Source organism: Centroberyx gerrardi, chromosome 14 (genome assembly GCF_048128805.1).
Source record: "Centroberyx gerrardi isolate f3 chromosome 14, fCenGer3.hap1.cur.20231027, whole genome shotgun sequence".
NCBI lineage: Eukaryota > Metazoa > Chordata > Actinopteri > Beryciformes > Berycidae > Centroberyx > Centroberyx gerrardi.
The window spans coordinates 3,947,463-3,968,710 of NC_136010.1; the positions used below are offsets into that span (position 1 = coordinate 3,947,463).

The window sequence follows — 21,248 nt, forward strand, 5'->3', positions numbered from 1 at the left end:
GCCATCTTAAGAGCCTGGTCTAACAGAGGCAGGCTGAGGGAAAGTCACCAAAAAACGAAATTACAACACGCATCCCCAGCATTAAACTTCAGTATTATTTAATTCACGAGAAGTTAACACAATTAGAGAATGTAGAAGAATGACTGTTTGATGATAGTTTCTCTGTTATCTCTCTACCTGCAATACAGACAGTCATGGGATTCTGGACAAAATCATATCTGACAATAAAAATATTCTCAGATTTGGGTCCGAGAGACAAAGTTTCATCAAATGGGGGTCTGTGGCTCTAATGTGGACTAAATTAGTCCAGCCTTGAATGAAAAAGGTTGAGAATCACTGATATAGAGTATAACAGTGTCCAAGGGTGGATTTTTCCTTCAAAAGCTTGCTGGTTTTTGTTAATGTGCGGGATAAAAACAGAGTCTTAGGAAACAAGAGACGGTAGGTAAACTGTGATGAAGGTTATCTTTTGTTTCCATATACAGACCTTTAAGAAATCTGCTTTTTACTTATTTTATTCTCAATGTATTTGCCTGTTTTGTTCTTCTGCAATCCTCATTTTTGATTCATGCCTGATATTTTCTCATTATTATTTTACTGCCTGTTGTGCGACACAAATAGCCTAATGTTTATTATAATCACGGTTTATTGGAATGAAATGCTTCGACTGTGGTGAATACATAAACAGGCCAATGGGTTGCTGTTGTGCGTCAGTACTGAAAAATAGTAATGGCTTATTAGGGCGTCTGATTATCATTCACACGCGGTTTGACGTTTCAGAAACATGCTGAATGGCAATATGTCCAATAACACTGCCATAAAAGGATGAAGAGAGACTCTCATTGTGTGTGTGTGTGTGTGTGTGTGTGTGTGTGACTGAGTGTGTGACTGAGTGAATGATTGAGTGGGAAGTGATGCAGAGAAAGATCATGCCTGGGTTCTTTACCCAACAGATCCTCTACCATCTGCTGAGTGTGTGTGTGTGTGCGTGCGTGCGTGCGTGCGTGTGTGTGTGTGTGTGTGTGTGTGTGTGTGTGTGTGTGTGTGTGTGTGTGTGTGTGTGTAGGGGGAGGGCTGGGATTGAGAAAGAGGAAGAGAGACAGAGGGAGAAAGAGAGTGACAGAGAGGAGGAGGGAGGACAAAGGAAGGCAGAAGAGAGAAAGCAAAGACAGACAGGAGCGGAGGAGAGGAGGGAGAGATGGAAACGTCTGTTCTTCTTCTTCTGTTCGAAGCGTGTAAACATCAAAACTGGGTCAGAATCACCAGAAGAAGACAAATAGTCTGACTGTGAGAAACCTGATTAAGAAGCCTGGCTTCTGCTGTGGCTCTTTCACCGTCTGTGCAAACAGCATTATGGGAACATTTTGATGTCAACAAAAAATACGGTGAGCAGCAGTACTGTCCACCATTGACCCAAAATAAAACTCTACCGACACCTTTTAAAATACCCAAGCCATGGGATTTATTAACATAAAGACATACAAAACAACCAAGACACTAAATCAAGACTACAAACAACCGTCAAAAGACAACAACAACACTAAATAGGATCCCAGGCTGAGAGGCAGCAAGACCAGCAGGCCGCAAACCAGAAGCCTCTTAACCACTTCCTTTCCTGGGCCAGGTGCACCTCAGTGAGGCCTGATCAGGTGTAGAAGACCTGGGCGGAGCTATAGAGACAGGAGAGGAAAAGGGACAAACAGCACAGGGAACGCAGTACTTATGCTGCCTTCAGGTGCTTCTTGTAAACTCCAACTTCTCACATAAATATGATTTGTTACATATTCAAGTGCTTTCCGTTGTTTTCTCCTTACCCAATCAGAGTTAGCCGTCACTTCCCTCTCTTTTTCAGAGAGCCAATCATCTTAAGTGACGGGAGTATATACACGTCACCTGCTATGCTATTGTGCTACTCACAGATCTGTGCTGTATGCTGCTGTCACTCCAGTCGCTGTGCTTAGCTCCGCCCCTCCTCCACCCTCCACCACCATGTCCAGGCTCCAGAGGAACTCCCCAGGGGGGGCGGGGTTTCCTAGTTCCTCCATGGAGCTTACGCCAAAGTTTCCATCATGTTTTGCTTCTGAATAAAGTTTTTCATTTGAGCATTCAACCTAGTCTCTCCTGACTGAAGTAACAAAACGGAGCCCATAGAAGAGTTGTTTTTTGATGGCTGATGTTTTATTTTATTAATCAAAGTGGCAAAGTGCTACTTTGTGCCGTAATGCATTTATCAATAGAGGATATGATGTTACTCTTCCTTGTCGATGGCAGAATGAAGAGGAGAAAATCCTCGTCAGGCATGTAACTGATGTCTATTATGTAAAAACAAAACTGCGTGATGACTAAAAGTGAAACGTTAAAAAACATTATTGCTCTCTTCCCCTAAACGTCACATCTCGACAACACAGGTCTTATAAAAAATTTGGACTTTCCAAGTTTTGGGTCGTTCATGTGCGCTCAACTCATATTTACGGTATTTCTGACAGCACTTGAAGGCAGGATTACTATAATGATTATAATTTCTTTCCCCTATATTATAAATACCATACTAATGCTCAGTCAAACAGGGTGAGGGCAGCTGGCAGCTCAATATTTCATAATTTTCCTGATGAATATTCTGTTGACTGGTTTATTCCTGGAGACAGAGGGTCAGAGGTTCATGTAAACAGCTTCACTCGAACACGACCTCAACGGCAGCACGGACGACAGCTTCTACTCGCATGTAAACGAATCCAGCGAGCGACAGATGGCTAGAGAACGAGAACAAGAAAAGAGAGAGTGAATGGAGGAGAGGAACAGAGGAAGACTGTGATGAAAGCAGAGAGACCTACAGGGAGAGAGAGAGAGAGAGAGAGAGAGAGAGAGAGCAGGAACAAGTGGAAGCAAATCAGGGAGAGAAGCCAAGAACGAAGCTGTGGGCGGATCCTCCTCCACATCTCGTTGTGCTTATCTCACCATCGGTATGTCACCGAGCCGCGCTGCCAGCGTTAAAATACTCTTTCTGCAGCCGTGAAGAGGATGTATCATCTTAACACATCAGTGAATAGAGCTGAATAAAGCACACATCTATTCTGTATTCAATGCAACAGCTGTTAAAGTCACAATGAAACGAAAAATTTTACTTTGTTAGCTAATTTTCCATGTTATAATATACACCTGTTTAAAGGTCCCATATGGTGTAAAACAGGACTCCCCTTGCCTCTGATCATAAAGGAGTTGGATGGTCTATCTAAACATGGTGAAAGTATCAAAACGCACGGTCGCCAACTAAATCCACACAATCCATATTAGAAAAGCGAGCCTCTAAACGAGCCGTTTGGACTTCCGTAACTTTGTGGCGTCACAAAGGTTCGCTCATTATAATTTCTATAAGAAATAACAGACTAACAAAGTGTTTTTTTTCAAAGCGGTCGAGCGGTCGTCATCGTTTATTACCGGAGAGTTTTCCCTACCTGTAGCCGCCGGGCCGCGGCGTCTCACGTTTCGCTCTCGAAACGGTTAGCCGATCGGAACAGAGGGGTCGTTAATATTAATGAGCCTTAAAGACACGGCGACAGAAACGGCCTGTTCTTGGTAAGGCTCAGAGAGATGCTGGAAAATGAACGTGGAGAAATGGATTGAGAGTGTTTTTGGTTCATGACACCACACACACAGCTTTGAATGGACCTCAAGACACAAAATAAAACACTGGAAAGTGGAGAATATGGGATCTTTAACAATAAATGCCAAAAAAAATTTCAAATGTTTAATTTTCTTGTAATTTCATATCAAGATTTTGTTACTTTTACTTCCTGGAAAACAGTGTATCTTTCATGGTGACATCATCGCGTACCAGGAGGTGTAAATAAAAATTACAGCCAATAAAACAACAGAATTTTTGAACAGTCCCGCCCCTCCGCCCCTCCCATCCAATACAACTGTCTTCCTCTCCCTAACTGATCTCCCATTGGTTGGTTATGGCTCTCGCCTTCCTTTAGCCTGAGCGAGTCCAAATCTGATGTTGTAGTTTTATCATTATAATGGAGAAAAGATCATTTAACTGGAGGACAAAGATTTGGAAACTGTACACTAAAAAATTGTTTTAATTAAAATAATCTCATCAGGAGAGCATTTTCCTTCTCAGCTGTGTTTGTCTGTGAAAGATAGTTTGGTGACCAAAGTTTAATAATTGATCACATTGGTCAGTCATCAGTCTTGGTGTTATATTATTTTTTTTGTATGTTTTTTTTTTTTGTTTTGAGCAATTTACAAACAAGGCATGTTTGTGTTCATTATACAGTCTGGTTCAAGAGACCAAGAAAAAAAGGACATATGGTGTTATACATAGAATGTCACAGTCCATAGCCAGTTATAGGAGTCTAGGCAATTTTGCTTTTCATATATTCCATGGGGGAGAAGAGGAATCTTCATTCTGACAGATGAGAAAGTCTGGATGAGTCTTCAGACGTTTGGCTTTATGAATAAAGGATTTACCCATTAAAATGATATTATTTATCAATAATTGGCAGAGGTGGGGACTTGAGTCACATGACTTGGACTCAAGTCACAGTTTTAACTGCTTGAGACTTGACTTGATGCATGAAGAGAAGACTTGAGACTTGACTTGACTTGGGTTCTGGTGACTTGGGACTTGACTCTGACTTGTACTTTGATGACTTGAAAAGGTTTCTAAAGTCTTGACTTGAGATTTGTTCCAGCAGACGACTGAATTTAAATTCTGTTTTCTGAATTTGTATGGAATGATTGAATTTATTGAAGTTGAAACTGATTATAGAAATCAAACTCATGATGCTCTTACCAAGTTTTTATCCTATTAAAACCATATTGCATTGAAAAGTCCTAGATATTTCGTTTTTTTTAAGATTGATACTGGACTCTTGATTTGTTCTGACTTGACTTGCTGTTCTACATTTAGACTTTGGACTTGACTTGAAACTGACTTGGGACTCGAGTAAAGTTGACTCGCTCACACCTCTGGTAATTCAGTCTTCCCAACACCAAAGGTTTTATTTTCATTAGAGAAATTCAACAAGTCCAAAATTGTAGTTTCCATCCATTCATGCACATCCCAGGAAGTTCTACTGCAGCCTTCAACTCAGAAAATACAACTATTACAGTCAAACTTAAACCTTGTTCTAAAGGTGTTCATTGGATGGATAAATATCATTCATCAGCCTGTTAAAATGAACCTCGGACTGCCGCTGCCGCAGTAAAAATGGACTTCCGCGTTTCCATGCTTCCTAAACGTGACCCGGCACCGCATACGTGACGCAACACCGGCCAATGGGAGCGGCGGATCGGCGGCATGTCGCTCTTCACGCTGAAGGGTGCTGATGATGCGTTCCGGTGCTGTGGGGAAGACGGGAATTCCGAGGATCGAACTTGAAAATACCGTTCACGTCAGTTTTTACCGGGAATAACACTTTCCGCGGTTTCCCGATGGATCCCGGTTTCTCCAAACTTCGACGAATTCTGACATCACCACCAACAAGGAAATATCTACAGTTTAGCACAGATCGATGTATTTGTTTCAAATAAAACAAAAATGAATAACTTTCACCACATGGGTCATTTCAAGATCACAGTTCTTAAAATGCCATGTCAGGACACAGGTGGTTCAATTGCGATGTTTGCTTTGCTTTAAAACATGTGTCACTCACTAAACATATGTGTGTTAGGTGGTGTTCACATGTCTGCGTTGAAACCACCTAGGATGTGTGTGTGGTCGTGTCTCGAAACTGTCTTTTGTCTGTACAAATTGGCTGATAAAGTCTGTTAGTGGATGATGTTTACCTGCGCTCCGTAAAAACGAATGATTATTTTCATTATCGAATAATCTTGCGATGTTTTTCGATTAATTGATTAATCAGGTCTAGAAAATGTCAAAAATATGACAGTTACCAGAGCCCAAAGTGATTCTTATGTCTTCCTCACTCATAAAAAAAAACAAGTATTCATTTTATAATGATATGAAACAAAGAAAAGAGGCAAATCTTAGTATTTGTGAAGCTTTAACCAGCAAATGTTTGGTATTTGGTTTGGTAAACGATTAATTGATTATCAAAATTATCATCGATGAATTTTCTGTCCATCGATTAATGGACTAATCGTTTCAGCACTAGTTCAACTAGTGGACTGGGTTGCTGCGCTCCATCAATACATGTCATCCATCATGGCATAGGTCTCGAGATACATGGGATATGGTCAGATTTTGTGACGTAGCATAAATACTCACGTGAGCGCCGCCTCAATCGTGGAAAACGCCTGCAGATAATAAGAAGCACGTGAACACTTTTAACGGATCAGCCTGTGTACCGCTGTTTTTTTCCCCCATGTGACTTGAACGCAGCATGAGAGTGGGGTAAGGAGGGCGGAGCATGCGCAGTAAGCCAAACTCTTATGAAACAAACTAGTGCAGGATCAGGTACAGGGAGACAGGAGGAATTTCCAGACTTGGCTACTGTCACCCGGCTCGCAGCGCTTCCTGCACGCAAAACCTCGGGAAGAAATGAATCTTTCTTTGGGCTTGACATAAATATCAGCTCCGGGGAGCCAGCACAAGGTAAGACGGGTCTTTTTGGCATCTCGGAGGGGTTTGTTTTAGCTGATAACGGCCAATACTTTTATACACAGCGCCACGGGTTGCATAAGCATCGCTCCGGTGACCCCGTTTTGCTTCGTGGAGATGTTGCTTCCCTGCCAGAGGACTTGAACTTTGTCTCAATTCTTATGTTTGTGGCTGTAAACGACGGTTTAAACGGCACCGTGCACGGTTCAGCAGCTCGTGGCTTTTAACGTGTTCTGAAAATGTCTCTGTGAAGTTTATATACGGAGTAACGGTGGCGAAATCAGCCGTTTTCAGAATGGACAGTGTGACCTAATTTCCATTTGGAGGAGTCACAGGAGCCTCGCTGCGACCCGACACGCTGACATTTCAACACACAATATCACTTAACTTATATTTTAAAATGTATTGTATTGTGCTTAAGCTGTGCAGGTGAAAGAGACGTATTAAAAATAGAGGCACCATATGTCGTTTTGCATAAGAGGCTCTTATGGACATTGGAGTGGAATTTCCATTTTAATACAATATTTTTTTGATTGTCATGAGTGAGCTTTCAAAATATGCCCAAAGTTACTATTAAGGTAGATTTTGAATATAATGTGATTTTGCATATAAGTTATAAATGTATAACTATGAAATTACAGTGATTGTGGAAATACTAATCATGAAGCAATAATGAATTGTCTTGTAATCTATAGACAAAATAGTTTGTAATTCTCAATCAAACTGGAAATCTAGTGTAGTGGGCATACTGTCAATCAATCCCCCCCCCCCCCCCCCCCCCCACACACACACACACACACACACACACACAGTGTCCCCCCCCCACCTCCTCTTCCCCCATCGGACCCCAAACGTGACTACATTTTATTTTATTTTCAGTAAGGGTCATGATAGTGATCGAACAGAAACTGGTACATTCAGTCCTGAAACTGTTGTCCTACAAGCAGGCTGCAGTACAGAGTAAGCCCATGAGAAGTGCGCGTGTGTATTAGAGAGAGAGAGAGAGAGAGAGAGAGAGAGAGAGAGAGTGTGTGTTTGAGAGAGATGGTAGAGAGAAAGATAGTGAGTGTGTGTGTATTTGAAAATGAAAGAGAGTTAGAGAGAGCGAGTGTGTGCTTGAGAGAGAGGGAGGGAGATAAAGAGTGAGTGTGTGTGTGTGTGTATTAGAGAGAGATGGAGAGAGGGAGATGTGGGGGTGTATGTGTGTGTGTGTGTGTGTGTTTGAGAGAGATGGGTAGAGAAAGAGCGACAGAGAGAGGGAGAGAGAGTTAGAGAGTATGTGTGTGTATTTGAGAGAGATTGTGTGTGTGTGTGTGTGTGTGTTTGAGAGAGAGGGAGATAGAGAGTGTATATGAGAGAGATTGTGTGTGTGTGTGTGTGTGTGTGTGTGTGTGTGTGTGTGTGTGTGTGGGTGTGTGCAGTCATGAGTGTGTTGGATGGGGAATTACTGTACTGAACAATCTGCCTTATTTCCAGACAGGCTTCATGTCTGCTGTCTGAAATCCAGACTGATTATTATTTTTCAAAACGCAATTTGAGAGCAGTTGAATTAAGTTAGTTTGACACTTTTAGTTTTTAGTTGTTTTGTTTTTTACAGTACAGTTACAATGTAGTTTAACTTGTTTCTTTGTGAATTGCACTTGAGTCCGGTTTAGATGGACTTGAGTCAGGTTTAGCTGTCTTTTGTCAAATTTAGATGGACTTGAGTCAGGTTTAGATGGACTTGAGTCAGGTTTAGATGGACTTGAGTCAGGTTTAGATGGACTTGAGTCCGGTTTAGCTGTCTTGTCAGATTTAAATGGACTTGAGTCAGATTTAGATGGACTTGAGTCTGGTTTAGCTGTCTTGTCAGATTTAAATGGACTTGAGTCAGATTTAGATGGACTTGAGTCAGATTTAGATGGACTTGAGTCAGGTTTAGCTGTCTTTTGTCAGATTTAAATGGACTTGAGTCAGATTTAGATGGACTTGAGTCCGGTTTAGATGGACTTGAGTCAGGTTTAGCTGTCTTTTGTCAGATTTAGATGGACTTGAGTCCGGTTTAGATGGACTTGAGACAGGTTTAGCTGTCTTTTGTCAGATTTAGATGGAGTTGTATCAGGTTTAGCTGTCTTTTGTCAGATTTAGATGGAGCTGTATCAGGTTTAGCTGTCCTCATGCAGGGTGGAGTATCATGGTGTTTGCAGGTAGTCCAGCTGGGAGCCTTTAAACACACCCAGCACCCACAGCGCAGCACAATACAGTGTCGCAATCCATTTCAGTAGCCGCTCCCCTCCGTAACGTCATCTGAGAACTGACTCATCGACAAGTCAAAACTTAATTCCCTCTCCTTGATGCTTTCCAGCAGCCTTGGCTTGTTTTTTGTATTGTTTCTTTTCTTTGTAAGCGCCTCAAAAGCAGAATGTGTTTTGTCTGATTTGTCAGCGCTTGCCGCCCCCTCAGCCTCACTGCGTCTTATTGTTCATCGATCAGAGTGATATACGCCGATGCTTCAGACAGGGCTTTTGTGTGATAGGGATGTTTGTTTGTCCCGAAAGACAAGATCTCGACGTTAAAATCCCCAGTTGCGGCGTGTCGGCAACTGCAAACAGAGGTGGAAGTCGCCCGACAAAGACAAAGTGAGGTGTGAACAGCTCAGAAAGTTGCAGAAACCGGGATCATAGCCAGTCTGCAAGCTTTATTCTGCTGTCTCAGAGAAATGAGAAATGTAGGTCTAATTTGTTGCTTTAAAAGTCAGTGAGTGTTTTATTGTCTGTTGAATCTGTGAATGAGCTGAGCAGGCCAACTGGGTCAGAGTCCAGTTCTGAGTCAGACTGAAGCAGCCAAGCAGTCAGTCATAGTCATAGACGGTGCTGGAAATGGGCAGATTGTACTGGGAGGACCCTGCATGGAGATCCTGGTATCTTCAGTGTAATGCATGCTCCTGTGTTAAATACCCTGCTAGATTATTCAGATGCTTTTTCCTCTTTGCAACAGTTTAATGATCTGGGAGATGGCCGAGGTCCTGTGTTTCAGATTAAAGATTATCTTGATTTTCACCTGTTGCTCTGGCCGTTGGATTGCGAAACATTTCATTTATTCATCTGGTTTGACTCTAGAAATGCTTTAGAAATTCAATATTCAGAAAAATAAGCACAGTTTCGATTATTGCATCTGATTATTCAGCAGTGCTGAAACGATTAGCCGATTATTTGATCGACAGAAAATTTATAATTTGATGAGAATCAGCTTCCAAGTCGTTTAGTATTCATTTTATAAAATACTTTGGGTTTTTTTTTAGCTGCTGGTCAGACTAAGTAAGACATTTTAAGAATCACTTTGGACTAAAATATGCTGGACATTTGTCATTAAGTTTGACATTTTACAGACTAAATGATTAATCGATTAATCTAAAAAAAGAATCAAATAAAGGCAGAACTTCATCCCCCCTTGAGTTTGACTCCCAGAATGACGCTGGTGTCCGTTCCAGCCCGGTTCAGCACCCGTCACAGATCCAGTAAGTGGACCAGTAAGATGTTCTGTGTTTCTTCCGCTGCCCTCTGCTGTTCATGTTGTGTTCGGTGTTTCTGCCACATGTCATCCTGCATGTTGGCTTTATTGTGCTTTTTAATCCAAATTAAAATCAGTGAGGTGACCTACAGTATATGTTAGATAGTCAGTTCTAGATGTTCTAGGTTTTCAGTCCTTCTGCCTGATGATCAGACAGATGGATCAGTCACTCAGTGTGTTGTGGGATTGCTCCTCTCCTCTTCCTATTCATGAGTTTATTTTCTGCTCTATACACAGTTCAGTGTATTTAAATGGGTGCAGACTGTCTACTGTATAGCATAATGATTTTTGAGTCCTGTTGAAATAAAACAAGAGTGTAGTAAGTGGCTTTGCAGACTCCCAACAGGGAATGATCTGATAGAGAGACAAGAGTTGTGTTTGACTAACCTTTGGATCAAATCAAAGTAAAGCAATGGCTTTGTCTCAATCAGGCACCTGATTGGCTGCCTGTTCTTTGTACAAAATGGTTTTGAAAGCAGGTAGGGTGACATATTTCTAAGAAGTACTTATAGTAATTATTTTGGCTTGTAAAAATGATTCTTCCCAGGTAATTTTTTTTTTTTTAGTTTATCAGCCCTTGCAGGTGAGCCAGAAAGTTAATTTTGGAAACCTGCCTTCCACATATCACATATCTACCTTGCTCTGCCCCTGGATCACATGACCCTGCTGCTTCTGTTGTACTTTATAAAACAGAATCCACTGGCTCTTATTTATTTGTGCACAAAAGGCAAAAAAAATGTGTCACAACCTTGCAGCTCCTCCGAAGTGCATTAATCAAAAAAGAAACACTGACAAAGCCGAGTGCAGCCGAATGTGTTGGTTTTTAATATTGAAGCTTTGTGACAAAGCTCCCAAGCATTTCTCTTATTTCTTTATGTAACACTTCCTATTATACATGATCACTCTGCTTTCTTTGAGCAATTATATTGACCTTTGCATTCCTTAACAGTGGCTGCTTGTAGTGTTGGCAGTGTCTCATCATCTCAAGTCTCTTGCATCAGCTAAATGCCTTAAATGTTTATATAAACAAACCCGTTGCCATGATTCCTTTCCCACAATTATTTGACCTACTCCTCCTCATGATGTCCTGTAACTTGTCCTGGCAGCTCCTCACGTTATTGGCGGTGTTTCAACTTGGAAGCCGTAGTTATCCGTCCTGTTGGTTCACTTTTAGCACTGTACCAAAACAGAATGTGCTGTAAGCGGAGCTGATGGCCTCAAGGACCTGCTGTGCTACTAGAGCTGCCATTTCTGTTTAGCTTGATAAAAGTCAGCAGTGGCAGTAGAAAACAGTAACAGTTATGACACTGCCACTAATTTATTATCGCGATAACGGTAACTCTCGTCTGTCATCATTGCTGCTTTATTTTCCCCAAAAGGGAAGCGCTGTAATAAATAGTTATAATCATGTTGCTGACTGAGTAAAGTGGATGCAGACCAGCAGCTCTTTAGTTATTTTAGATGCTGTTATTTGGATTTTTATTTGTGTTGTTTAAAACTATCCTTCCAGTTTCTATAAGCTAAACCAACATTTTATTATTTTGTTTTAAGAAAAAAAGTCAAATATCTTGTGATTGATGGGATAAATTAGTTTTTAAGTAATTGAAGCATATTACAGTACTGTTTTTAAAGTTTCCATCTTTTTAATAATTATCGAGATAATATTGTATATTGTGATAGTTTTGGTCAAGATAATCGTTTGTCCACTTTGACCAACAGCTTTTCTCCCAATCAGTAATTCTTCTTTTTCTTTCCCTTTCCCTCTCCATCACTGCTCCTCCCTTCCTCTCCTCCACCTCCTGCTTCAGAATAAGATGGCCCCAAATTCCATCCACTGGTTCCGGAAAGGCCTCCGTCTCCATGACAACCCGGCGCTACGAGAGGCGGTCCGCGGGGCGGGCACGGTGCGTTGCGTTTACTTCCTGGACCCTTGGTTCGCCGGCTCCTCCAACCTCGGGGTCAACAGGTGGAGGTAAGCAACTGGATCGGCTTAACTGGTTGGTTTAAAATCATATTGATTGACAGTTAAACATGAGTGACATTAGGGTGGTGATCGGGATGATTGGCGACTCATGAATTTTTTATGATGAAGAAATGACAAAGTATCAAATTTTGATGTACATTTGATGAAAAAACAATTATTATGATTATCTTGAAAGTATTCCGTTTATAATTAAGATTTAAGATTCAGTACTATTAATTAAGATTTAAGATTCAGTACTTTTAATTAAGATTCAAGATTCAGTACTTTTAATTAAGATTCAAGATTCAGTACTTTTATTTAAGATTCAAGATTCAGTACTTTTAATTAAGATTTAAGATTCAGTACTATTAATTAAGATTCAAGATTCAGTACTTTTAATTAAGATTTAAGATTCAGTACTTTTAATTAAGATTTAAGATTCAGTACGTTTAATTAAGATTCAAGATTCAGTACTTTTAATTAAGATTCAAGATTTAGTACTTTTAATTAAGATTTAAGATTCAGTACTTTTCATTAAGATTCAAGATTCAGTATTTTTAATTAAGATTCAAGATTCAGTACTTTTAATTAAGATTTAAGATTCAGTACTTTTAATTAAGATTCAAGATTCAGTATTTTTAATTAAGATTCATGATTTAGTACTTTTAATTAAGATTTAAGATTCAGTATTTTTAATTAAGATTCAAGATTCAGTACTTATAATTAAGATTCAACATTCAGTATTTTTAATTAAGATTCAACATTCAGTACTTATAATTAAGATTCAAGATTTAGTACTTTTAATTAAGATTTAAGATTCAGTACTTTTAATTAAGATTCAAGATTTAGTACTTTTAATTAAGATTCAAGATTCAGTATTTTTAATTAAGATTCAAGATTCAGTGCTTTTATTGCCATGTCAACAGTTAATTGGAATTTGCCTGGAACTCAAGTTGAAAATAACAACAACAACAACAACAAAAGCTAACAGCAGACATGGCCACACAATACCAAACATGCCCATTATTCACAGTCACATCCATTATTCAGTGAATAACAGTGAATTGTACATCTGTTAGTCCATTTGTACAATTATGATTGGATTCAGTCACAATGGCACCGTAGGAACCTGTGACTCATCCATAATGAGGAGCTGACTTGCTGGGAGGAGAAACTGGGAAATGGGAACACACACACACACACACACACACACACACACACACACACACAGGAATGAAAGGTTATCATTTGTTGGCTGTATCTGAGGCTTTTATTTCCTCGTGGTCTGGGTTAATATTTGGGGGGGAAGGAGGTTTTATTAGTCTTCTGGCCTGTGGTTAGGGACTGCTCACTCAACACTAGTGCCAAAGTGTCTTCACAAGTCAAAATTTGAATTAAGCAGGTAATGGAAATGAAACTGGTATGGAGATGGAAGTGCCTCAAATCCGTAACAAAGCAGATATATGAATCTCATTTCCCACACATCCCAAAACTATGAACATTGTCATTTCATTTGATTTCAGAGTTAATATCTAAACGCAAATATCTAAAGACCATAGAGAAAGTAGTTTTGGAGGGATCAGTTGCACCGAAGCAAGGGGCAAAGAGTAGTTTGGATGCACCGTGGGTGAAATGTGGCTTTTTAACCTCCATCTCTGCTTGTTTTGTCTAAATAAATAGCTGCATTGACCCATATGGTGATGAATCTCTTAAAATGACTGCTCCAACTTCACTGTCCCTATGGAGACACTGGTTTTACAAGATTTAAAACATTAAAAGAGAGAAATAAGTGGAGGGAGTTCACTTCAAAGGAGCAAGAGTGTATAGACTCATAAAACGTTGCCTAAAGTGGGTATGTACTGTATCGCCATATTTACTGTTCCATGGCCTTGGTACACATATTCATTTATTAGGCTGTTGGTCTGAATAAATAGATTAATTTTTGCTTGAGAACTGGTTCGACGTCCGTATTTTTCTCCAGTTTTGCCTTCGCCACACCCTTCACTGCTGTTCTTGAACAAGCCTTTAAAAGAGAACTAGAATACAGATGTAGAAGTCCCACTTTTAACCACATTTGAACTATTGAACTACTGCTGCATTTTTGGAAAAGCATGCAAAAACGTTGTTGTACTGTCCTAATATACGGTACATATGAATACACTGTGGTTCTGTGGTTCTTCTTGGGATCTTCTGGGATCTTCATCTGTCCTCCATCCTCGGCGTTGTTTTGGAATCATACTTTTACCATTAGATATAAAGTGGATTGACGTGGATTTAACAGGTGAAATAAATGAGGGACTACGGCTTTGACCTGGATTCACCTGGTCAGTTGGTTTCATGTAGCAGGAAGTCCTTTTGTTTTGGTCTGGATGTGCGTAACCACCATTAGAGAGAGGTCAGTGGGCCGGTAGAAGAAGGAGTCCGGCTTCTCTGAACCCTGCAGGAAGTCTTCAAGGGGGGTTTTACAAGTGGGTTAGTAGAATAGGCGTGCATGCTGAGGGGATGGATTGTGTGTGTGTGTTTTGCCAGGTAAGGGTTGGGCCTGTGTTTTTGTATATGCATGCACACGTGTGAGTTCACGTGAGCGAGTGTGTGCCTCTGTTTGTGAAACGCCTCATCGATGCTCTGCAGGGAAGGAGAGCCTGGATCCGTCTGATGGTCATTGCTCGGTGGCCCATTTCTGCACTAAGCTCTATTTGTAGTCGACAAGCAGGGGAATAGTCAATATTCAAGTCGGTGACCCGGTGCCGTCCCGCTGATAGTGAACCTAAAGATAAACACAGAGGAGCGGGGCTCAAGGAGGAAATGCACATGGTAAGGTACACACCCGTTCTCCGCTCCCACATTCCACAGCACAGTTTTAGGTCACCGGTGACGCAAGTGTAGTTTTATATTGTTTCAGCCTGTCGTTCTCTTGGCTGTGATGACTTAAACATATTTAACCGTCTCCGCTTTCAGTTGGATGTGATGACTTTTTTGTAAAGCTAATGTTGAGTGAAAATAACGCACACAGCGGCACACTTTATGAAACCAAACCATCCGGTACCTTCTTTGAAATACACCGGTATTGGGAAAAAAAATGACATTGTCCAAAAGAGGGAGAGATCTAGATAAAACACTTCTTAAGATTTTTTGGGTTTTACGGTGGGATAAATAAAGCACGAAACTAAAAGAAAAGAGAAAAGTGTGCGGCTTGAATTTTCTTTATTTGTGAAGCTAATGGGCATAAAAGATAAACTGTTTGTACTGCTACCCTGTTAGCTTTATCCAGTCAGAACTGATGGTTCTCCTCTGGATTTTAGAGGTTCAGGTGTCAAATTTGCCTTCAGGTTTGGGGGATTGGAGACTGTTGAAGAGCTCAGCACAACCACTAAGAGCAGAAGTAAGGCTGTTTCAACAGTCTGAAGACAGAAAAGGCTTTGTTGTTATTGATTCAGATGCTTTGTGCGTGGAAAGATTGATTTAGGGAATGTCTAAAGCATGTATGCATGATGGCTCAAAGGCAATAAAGCAGCTTTATTGGGTATGTAACATTTTGCGGCCCAAGCCTGACATGCAGTGAAGATGCTGCTCTCCGTCTCGAGGCTACAGTGCGCCTTTTGTCTGCAGAAGCGTATAAGTGCCGTCACGGATCACAAGTTTGCGCATTGGGGTTAAATGAAGTCACACAGAATCGAGGTCGGGCTGTTTTCTGTTCACAAATCGATCAGCGGATGACAGATCGAGCACACGCACAAGCGAGCTCCGGTGGTGAGCTTGGTCTTTTTGTCCCGTGCGACGTCCCGCCGCCACGGTACGTGGTTTGTGGGACATTATGTCGTCACGGCGGCTTCTGTCTGTGTGCAACACATTCTTCTGAGCACACATGATAGAAAGTTCATACTTAGACCGCAGGTTTCTGAAAATCTGAAAAGTAGACGCTCCAATGTAGGAAACGTCTCCCATCCTCCATCCTCTACGTCTGATGGATTTATAGATACTGTCTCATCCTGCCGTATCCCAGTGAATGTCTCTGAAAAAGCTTTTACTGCCAGGTCAAGCCCTGACCGCACTACTGTCAACACAAATAGTCTCATTACAATTTTGTGCTCACCGGCTCCCTCCCTGCCTGCTTCACTAACCCAAGTTTGTTTAAATCAAGAAATGGCTTGGGGCTGTAAGATAAGAAGTCTGCCCCAGCCTCAGAAGCCGGATCACATTAATATCGTAGTGTCTCCAGCTGATCCTGACATATTAAAGGTCACTGAAACCTGGTTTAAGAAAAGTACAGAGGAATGAGTCGGTACAATATCTATAGAATTGACAGAGTAGGAAAGAAGGGGTTCCTCTTATATGAATCCAATATCATCATCAAAATTATCGAATTTAGTGGAATTTAGAGTTGGACGTCTGGCAAAAATCCTCTTTTACAGGCAGAGTTTCTCTCACTGTATGTAAACTCAGAATTGATAATCATGACAATCAATTTTAACCTCGATTGGCCGACAAATACCTCAGATAATCTGAAAGGAATCTGTGGTGATCCGGGCTCGGCACGACCTGTCACAGAACCCGCTCGACCCAATCTGAATAATCCTCTGAAATCAAACCCAATCGACCTAATCCTGTCAAATCGACCTGAAAGAATCACTGCAAAGGATGTGTTTGATGTTGGCTTTAGTGATCACTATTGGGATGTAAGGGGGAAAACTGCTTAAGGTTAAGAAATTGATGAACCCCCTCGATCTGATTTTTAGGGGCATTTTGGTCCTTATCAGGGATGATTTTATTTTGGAATCCACTTAAATAGGCAGTGAAAAAATCGGTTCCCATTGGCTCAGAGAATGTAAAATAGAAAAGGTGGGAAACCGTATAATGCACAAAACAAGTAGTTCATTTGCTATAAATAGTTCTAACAAATACAGGCACTTCAAACCAATAAATGAACACAAATATAGGCTTGGTTTACTCAGTTACAACCCATTTCAAGCTTGGCGCTCTTCCTCAGGCAGCATCAAGACATTTTTATTTAACAATGAAATAAGACATTTGCTTTGCATATTGGTAAATAAACACTCAATTTGTACCACTCCGATTTGTTATAACTTTTTCCCCACTGCTGGAAACTGGAACTGGATGGTGTCGTTTTCCCCTCTCTGTCCCCTACTAGTGCAACTTCCACACCTCACTTGTTGAGTTTTTTACCATATTGGTTGTTGTATTTTCTGTTGATGCAGTGGTTTGCGTGGGCTCGGCATTCTCTTCTACTACTACTACTTCAAGCTGCGTAATTGATTGTTTTCTGATCAAAATCTGCACCATTTTTCTGGCTCAGAACACACTGGAAAGTATCGCTCGGCTTCACAACTCAACAAATACAATGTTTTGAAATACAGGATCCTCCTCCTCTAAATATCCTATTATTCTGCGCCGAGCACCTGAACAGTAGGATGTGCTTTAATTACTGGCAACATAACCAATAGCAAAGAGGGCAAAGGTCGACAGAGAAAACAGACTCCCGTGTGTCTCGAATGATCCTGTGCAGCAGAGGAGTGCGAGGCAGAGAAATTGGAGCCAGAGACAAAATGTAGAAAAGGTCACATTTCCTTCTGTTTGCTCTCGTTCCTAATAAAAAAAGGGTATAATTAGTTGTTTGGCCAGCTAGGGATAAAAGTGAGAATAGAGCCTGAAAGAGATGTAGGTTAGTGTGCCGTATGAATTTTCTGAGCGGTAATACGATCGTGACCCACTTGCGGGGAGGCCTTCCTGTGCGGCCCGTCGCCCCGCTGACGCTCACACGCAAACAGGAAGTGCAAGCAGAGATACAGGTGTATCTGCTGTGATGTGACTGCTAATGTTACACTCACTGTAAGATGCTCTGAATACAAATGATCTAAGGTATACATGTCATTTTGCCAACCAATGATGATATGCTTTTGTTCAGGAAAATTGTAATAATGATAATAGTAATAATAAATAATAATAAACAAAAAAATAAATAAATAAACTCTATTTATATAGCACTTTTGGAAAAAAAACTTTACAAAGTGCTTTACAGAGAAAATAAATACAGACCACAAAAAAAGCCAAACCACAAAAAATGTGTTTTGAGCAGAATTGGCAAAGGCCTGACAGATTTTACCTCATATTTCTGTTTGAAAACCCAAAACTAATATGCTATTGTTGTTGTTGTATATATTTTCTTGCAGATATTAATAGGTATCAAGTATTTTTCACATTAGCTCATTAAAATCTGTTTATACTACATCATACAGATGTAGGTAACTTTTTTTAGTGCATTGTTGCTGAACTGCTGCTGAACGTCGGCTCCATCCCGGAAAGAAATAATTTGAAAAAGTCAAGAGTAATTAGAGTTTTGTTTTACAGAACATTAGTTTGGTTCTGTTATGTAAAATTTGAGAAAGAGTTTTCATTTTTATTGCAGGCTAAAGGCTAAAATGCAAGACAAGTGCATATAAGCTTCTACTATCACTACCATTAATTATACTTTGCCTCTCCTGTCTGTCGATAGGATAGGATAGAATAGAATAGGATTCTTCTGACACAGTTTCCATTTCCACAGAGGAGGATGTGTGATTTTGAATCCATGTTGTTGGCTACTCTGACCAACCAAATATACTGCAGAATATTTATTTTTGGAAAGACTGTTTTATGGCGGATCTCTTGAGCAGAAGAACATTTGAGTAACTAAACCCCCCGCTGAGTAATTTCAGGGGAAAAAACTTGGCCCGCACACTCGAGCTGCACAGCACATTAAAGTAAGTACAAGAAGCAGAAATAACTAGAACGATCTGGCTGTACAGTACATGCACACCTCAGGCAGTAATGTTTTGCGTGGGTTCCTCCATGTGGGCTGTGAAGCGATGCGTGTTGGAGTTTTTTCTCCAGAGAAACCAAACCGGTGGCCTTGCAGTTACAAGCCTCTTCTCTCACCTCAAAGGAAAAATATAATAATGATGATAATAATAATCATAATAATCATAATAATAAACGTTACTTGTATAGCACTTTTCAAAAAGCAGAGTTTACAAAGTGCTTTACATAAAAATGAAAACAAAAACAATACACACGCAATGCAAGAATCAAAGCAGTTTACAAAGTGCTTTACAGAAATATAAAACAAAAAGTAGACTAAATAAAACTGTTAAATAAATAAATACAATTATAAACTGAACAATCCACCCTCGGATACACCTACACTGTTCTATGTCATCAGTCAGTTGTGATAAACTGAACCCGCTTTCCCTCAACCTGCCTCGTCGTCTTCTACTTCAGTTTATGATTTCCTACATTTCCCAGAATGCCTTCTGACAACCCCCAGAGAAGGGGCTTGTTGAACCTGCTGCGTTCAGCTGTGGGCTTCATGTGTGGGTGGAGAGAGCGATAGCGATTAATAGTAACAGCAAAGAGAGTGAGAGTTTTTCCAGTCGAGAAAAAGTGAGTCACGTCCCTTACTCAAAATGCAACCTGTCTTGATGCTGCATTGCATTCTGGTCTATTTTCTGCTCCTGTGGGTGGAGAAATTGGTCTCTCTGCCTCTTCTGTGATGGATTTCTCCCTGTATGATTGTTGAGGTTGTTCATGTTTGTCCAGTTTTTCACAGGAATAAGACAAATACACCACCAAACAACAAAAATGCAAAGTACATCGCCAATCGCTGTTGTTGTTTTTTTAACAGTATTAGTGTTTTGGGTGGATTTTTCCTTTAAAGCACCTTCCTTTTTTGAATTTCTAGCACTTGAAAGACCATGGAAACATTTCCATCCAAAAAAGAACAGCACCAAAGTTGAGTTCAGAGGTTTTCTCACTGAAGTACCAAACACACAAAAGCAAAACTTATTTATTTCTAAAGATAAATCATGCCCATTCACTGTTGGTAAAGAGGTGTGTGTGTGTGTGTGTGTGTGTGTGTGTGTGTGTGTGTGAGAGAGAGACAGAGAGAGAGAGAGAAAATGTATGTGTGACTGTATTCTCCTCAGTCTGTTTCAATGTGTGTGTGTGTGTGTGTGTGTGTGTTCTCAGGAATGAGGTTACCAGGCTAAGAGAGTGTGTTGTGGTGCGGTGGAAGACTGAGTGAGTCTGTGCGGGTTTATGTAGGCCAGAACAGTTATATAAGGTCTAAGCAGCCAGGACACGCACGCACACGCACGCACACACACACACACACACACACACACACACACACACACACACACACACACACACACACACACACACACACACACACACACACACACACACACAGGCAGCCAGGAACAACAGGAGGAAGTGGCAGCACACACAAACACACAAAAATCATAAATATGGAAGCACGCGCGAATGCTCACACATGCATGCGTGTGCATACATACACACTCACTAAGACTTGTACATGCACGTATACACACACACACGTATGTAGACTTATGCGCACTTGCACCCACACCAGTGTGCACACAAATACACACATATACACACAAACAGGCATGCGTGAGTGCACACGGACAAACATGCGTGTCCATGCACGTGTGGACTCATATGCAGACATAAACACACACACACAGAGTTGTTGACACCATGTCACCCAGAATGCCGTGCTTCTGTCATGTCTTTTCATCAGTAGTTTATTCAGTGAGACAGAAGGAGGGCAGAGAGAGAGAGAGAGAGAGAGAGAGAGAGAGAGAATTGGCAATGCAAGAATGATTCTACATCAATCAATTCAAGCTTCCTGAATTGATTGGCATTTAAACAGAGGGTTGCAGAGGTTGAACCTGTGACCTTTCAGTTACAGGACTGTCTCTCTGACCTCCAGGACCCCACCCAGCCGGTTACGTAGCTCCGTCAACACGCGTAAGCAGGCGTGTGCTTAAACTGTGTCTTTGTTGAGAGTGTGACCTTGCTGCCTGGCTGCCTGGCTGCCTGGCTGCCTGGCTGCCTGGCTGCCTGGCTGCCTGGCTGCCTGCCTGCCTGCCTGTTGGGGATTGGGACCAAACGCAGCTTTGCCTGTCAGCTAGCTCCCGGTAATGACCAGATCTGTGGGGTCAGACACAACACAGCAGAACAGAGCAGAGTCTGGCTGCCTGACTGTCTGGTTGACTGACTGACTGTCTGGTTGACTGACTGACTGACTGACTGACTGACTGACTGACTGACTGACTGACTGACTGACTGACTGACTGACTGCTTTGT

At 41.0% G+C, this 21,248-nt stretch overlaps 1 protein-coding gene across 1 annotated transcript in view; it reads left to right on the top strand.

Moving 5' to 3' along the window:
- Positions 1-6,438: 6,438 nt before the first annotated feature.
- Positions 6,439-21,248, top strand: part of LOC139908986 (cryptochrome-1-like) — a 37,579-nt gene continuing 22,769 nt past the window's right edge. Inside the window, exons 1-2 of the mRNA XM_071895887.2 lie at positions 6,439-6,562; positions 11,926-12,089. Coding sequence (XP_071751988.1) covers positions 11,932-12,089 — 158 coding nt within the window. The 5' untranslated portion in view covers positions 6,439-6,562; positions 11,926-11,931. The remainder of the gene's footprint in view (positions 6,563-11,925; positions 12,090-21,248) is intronic.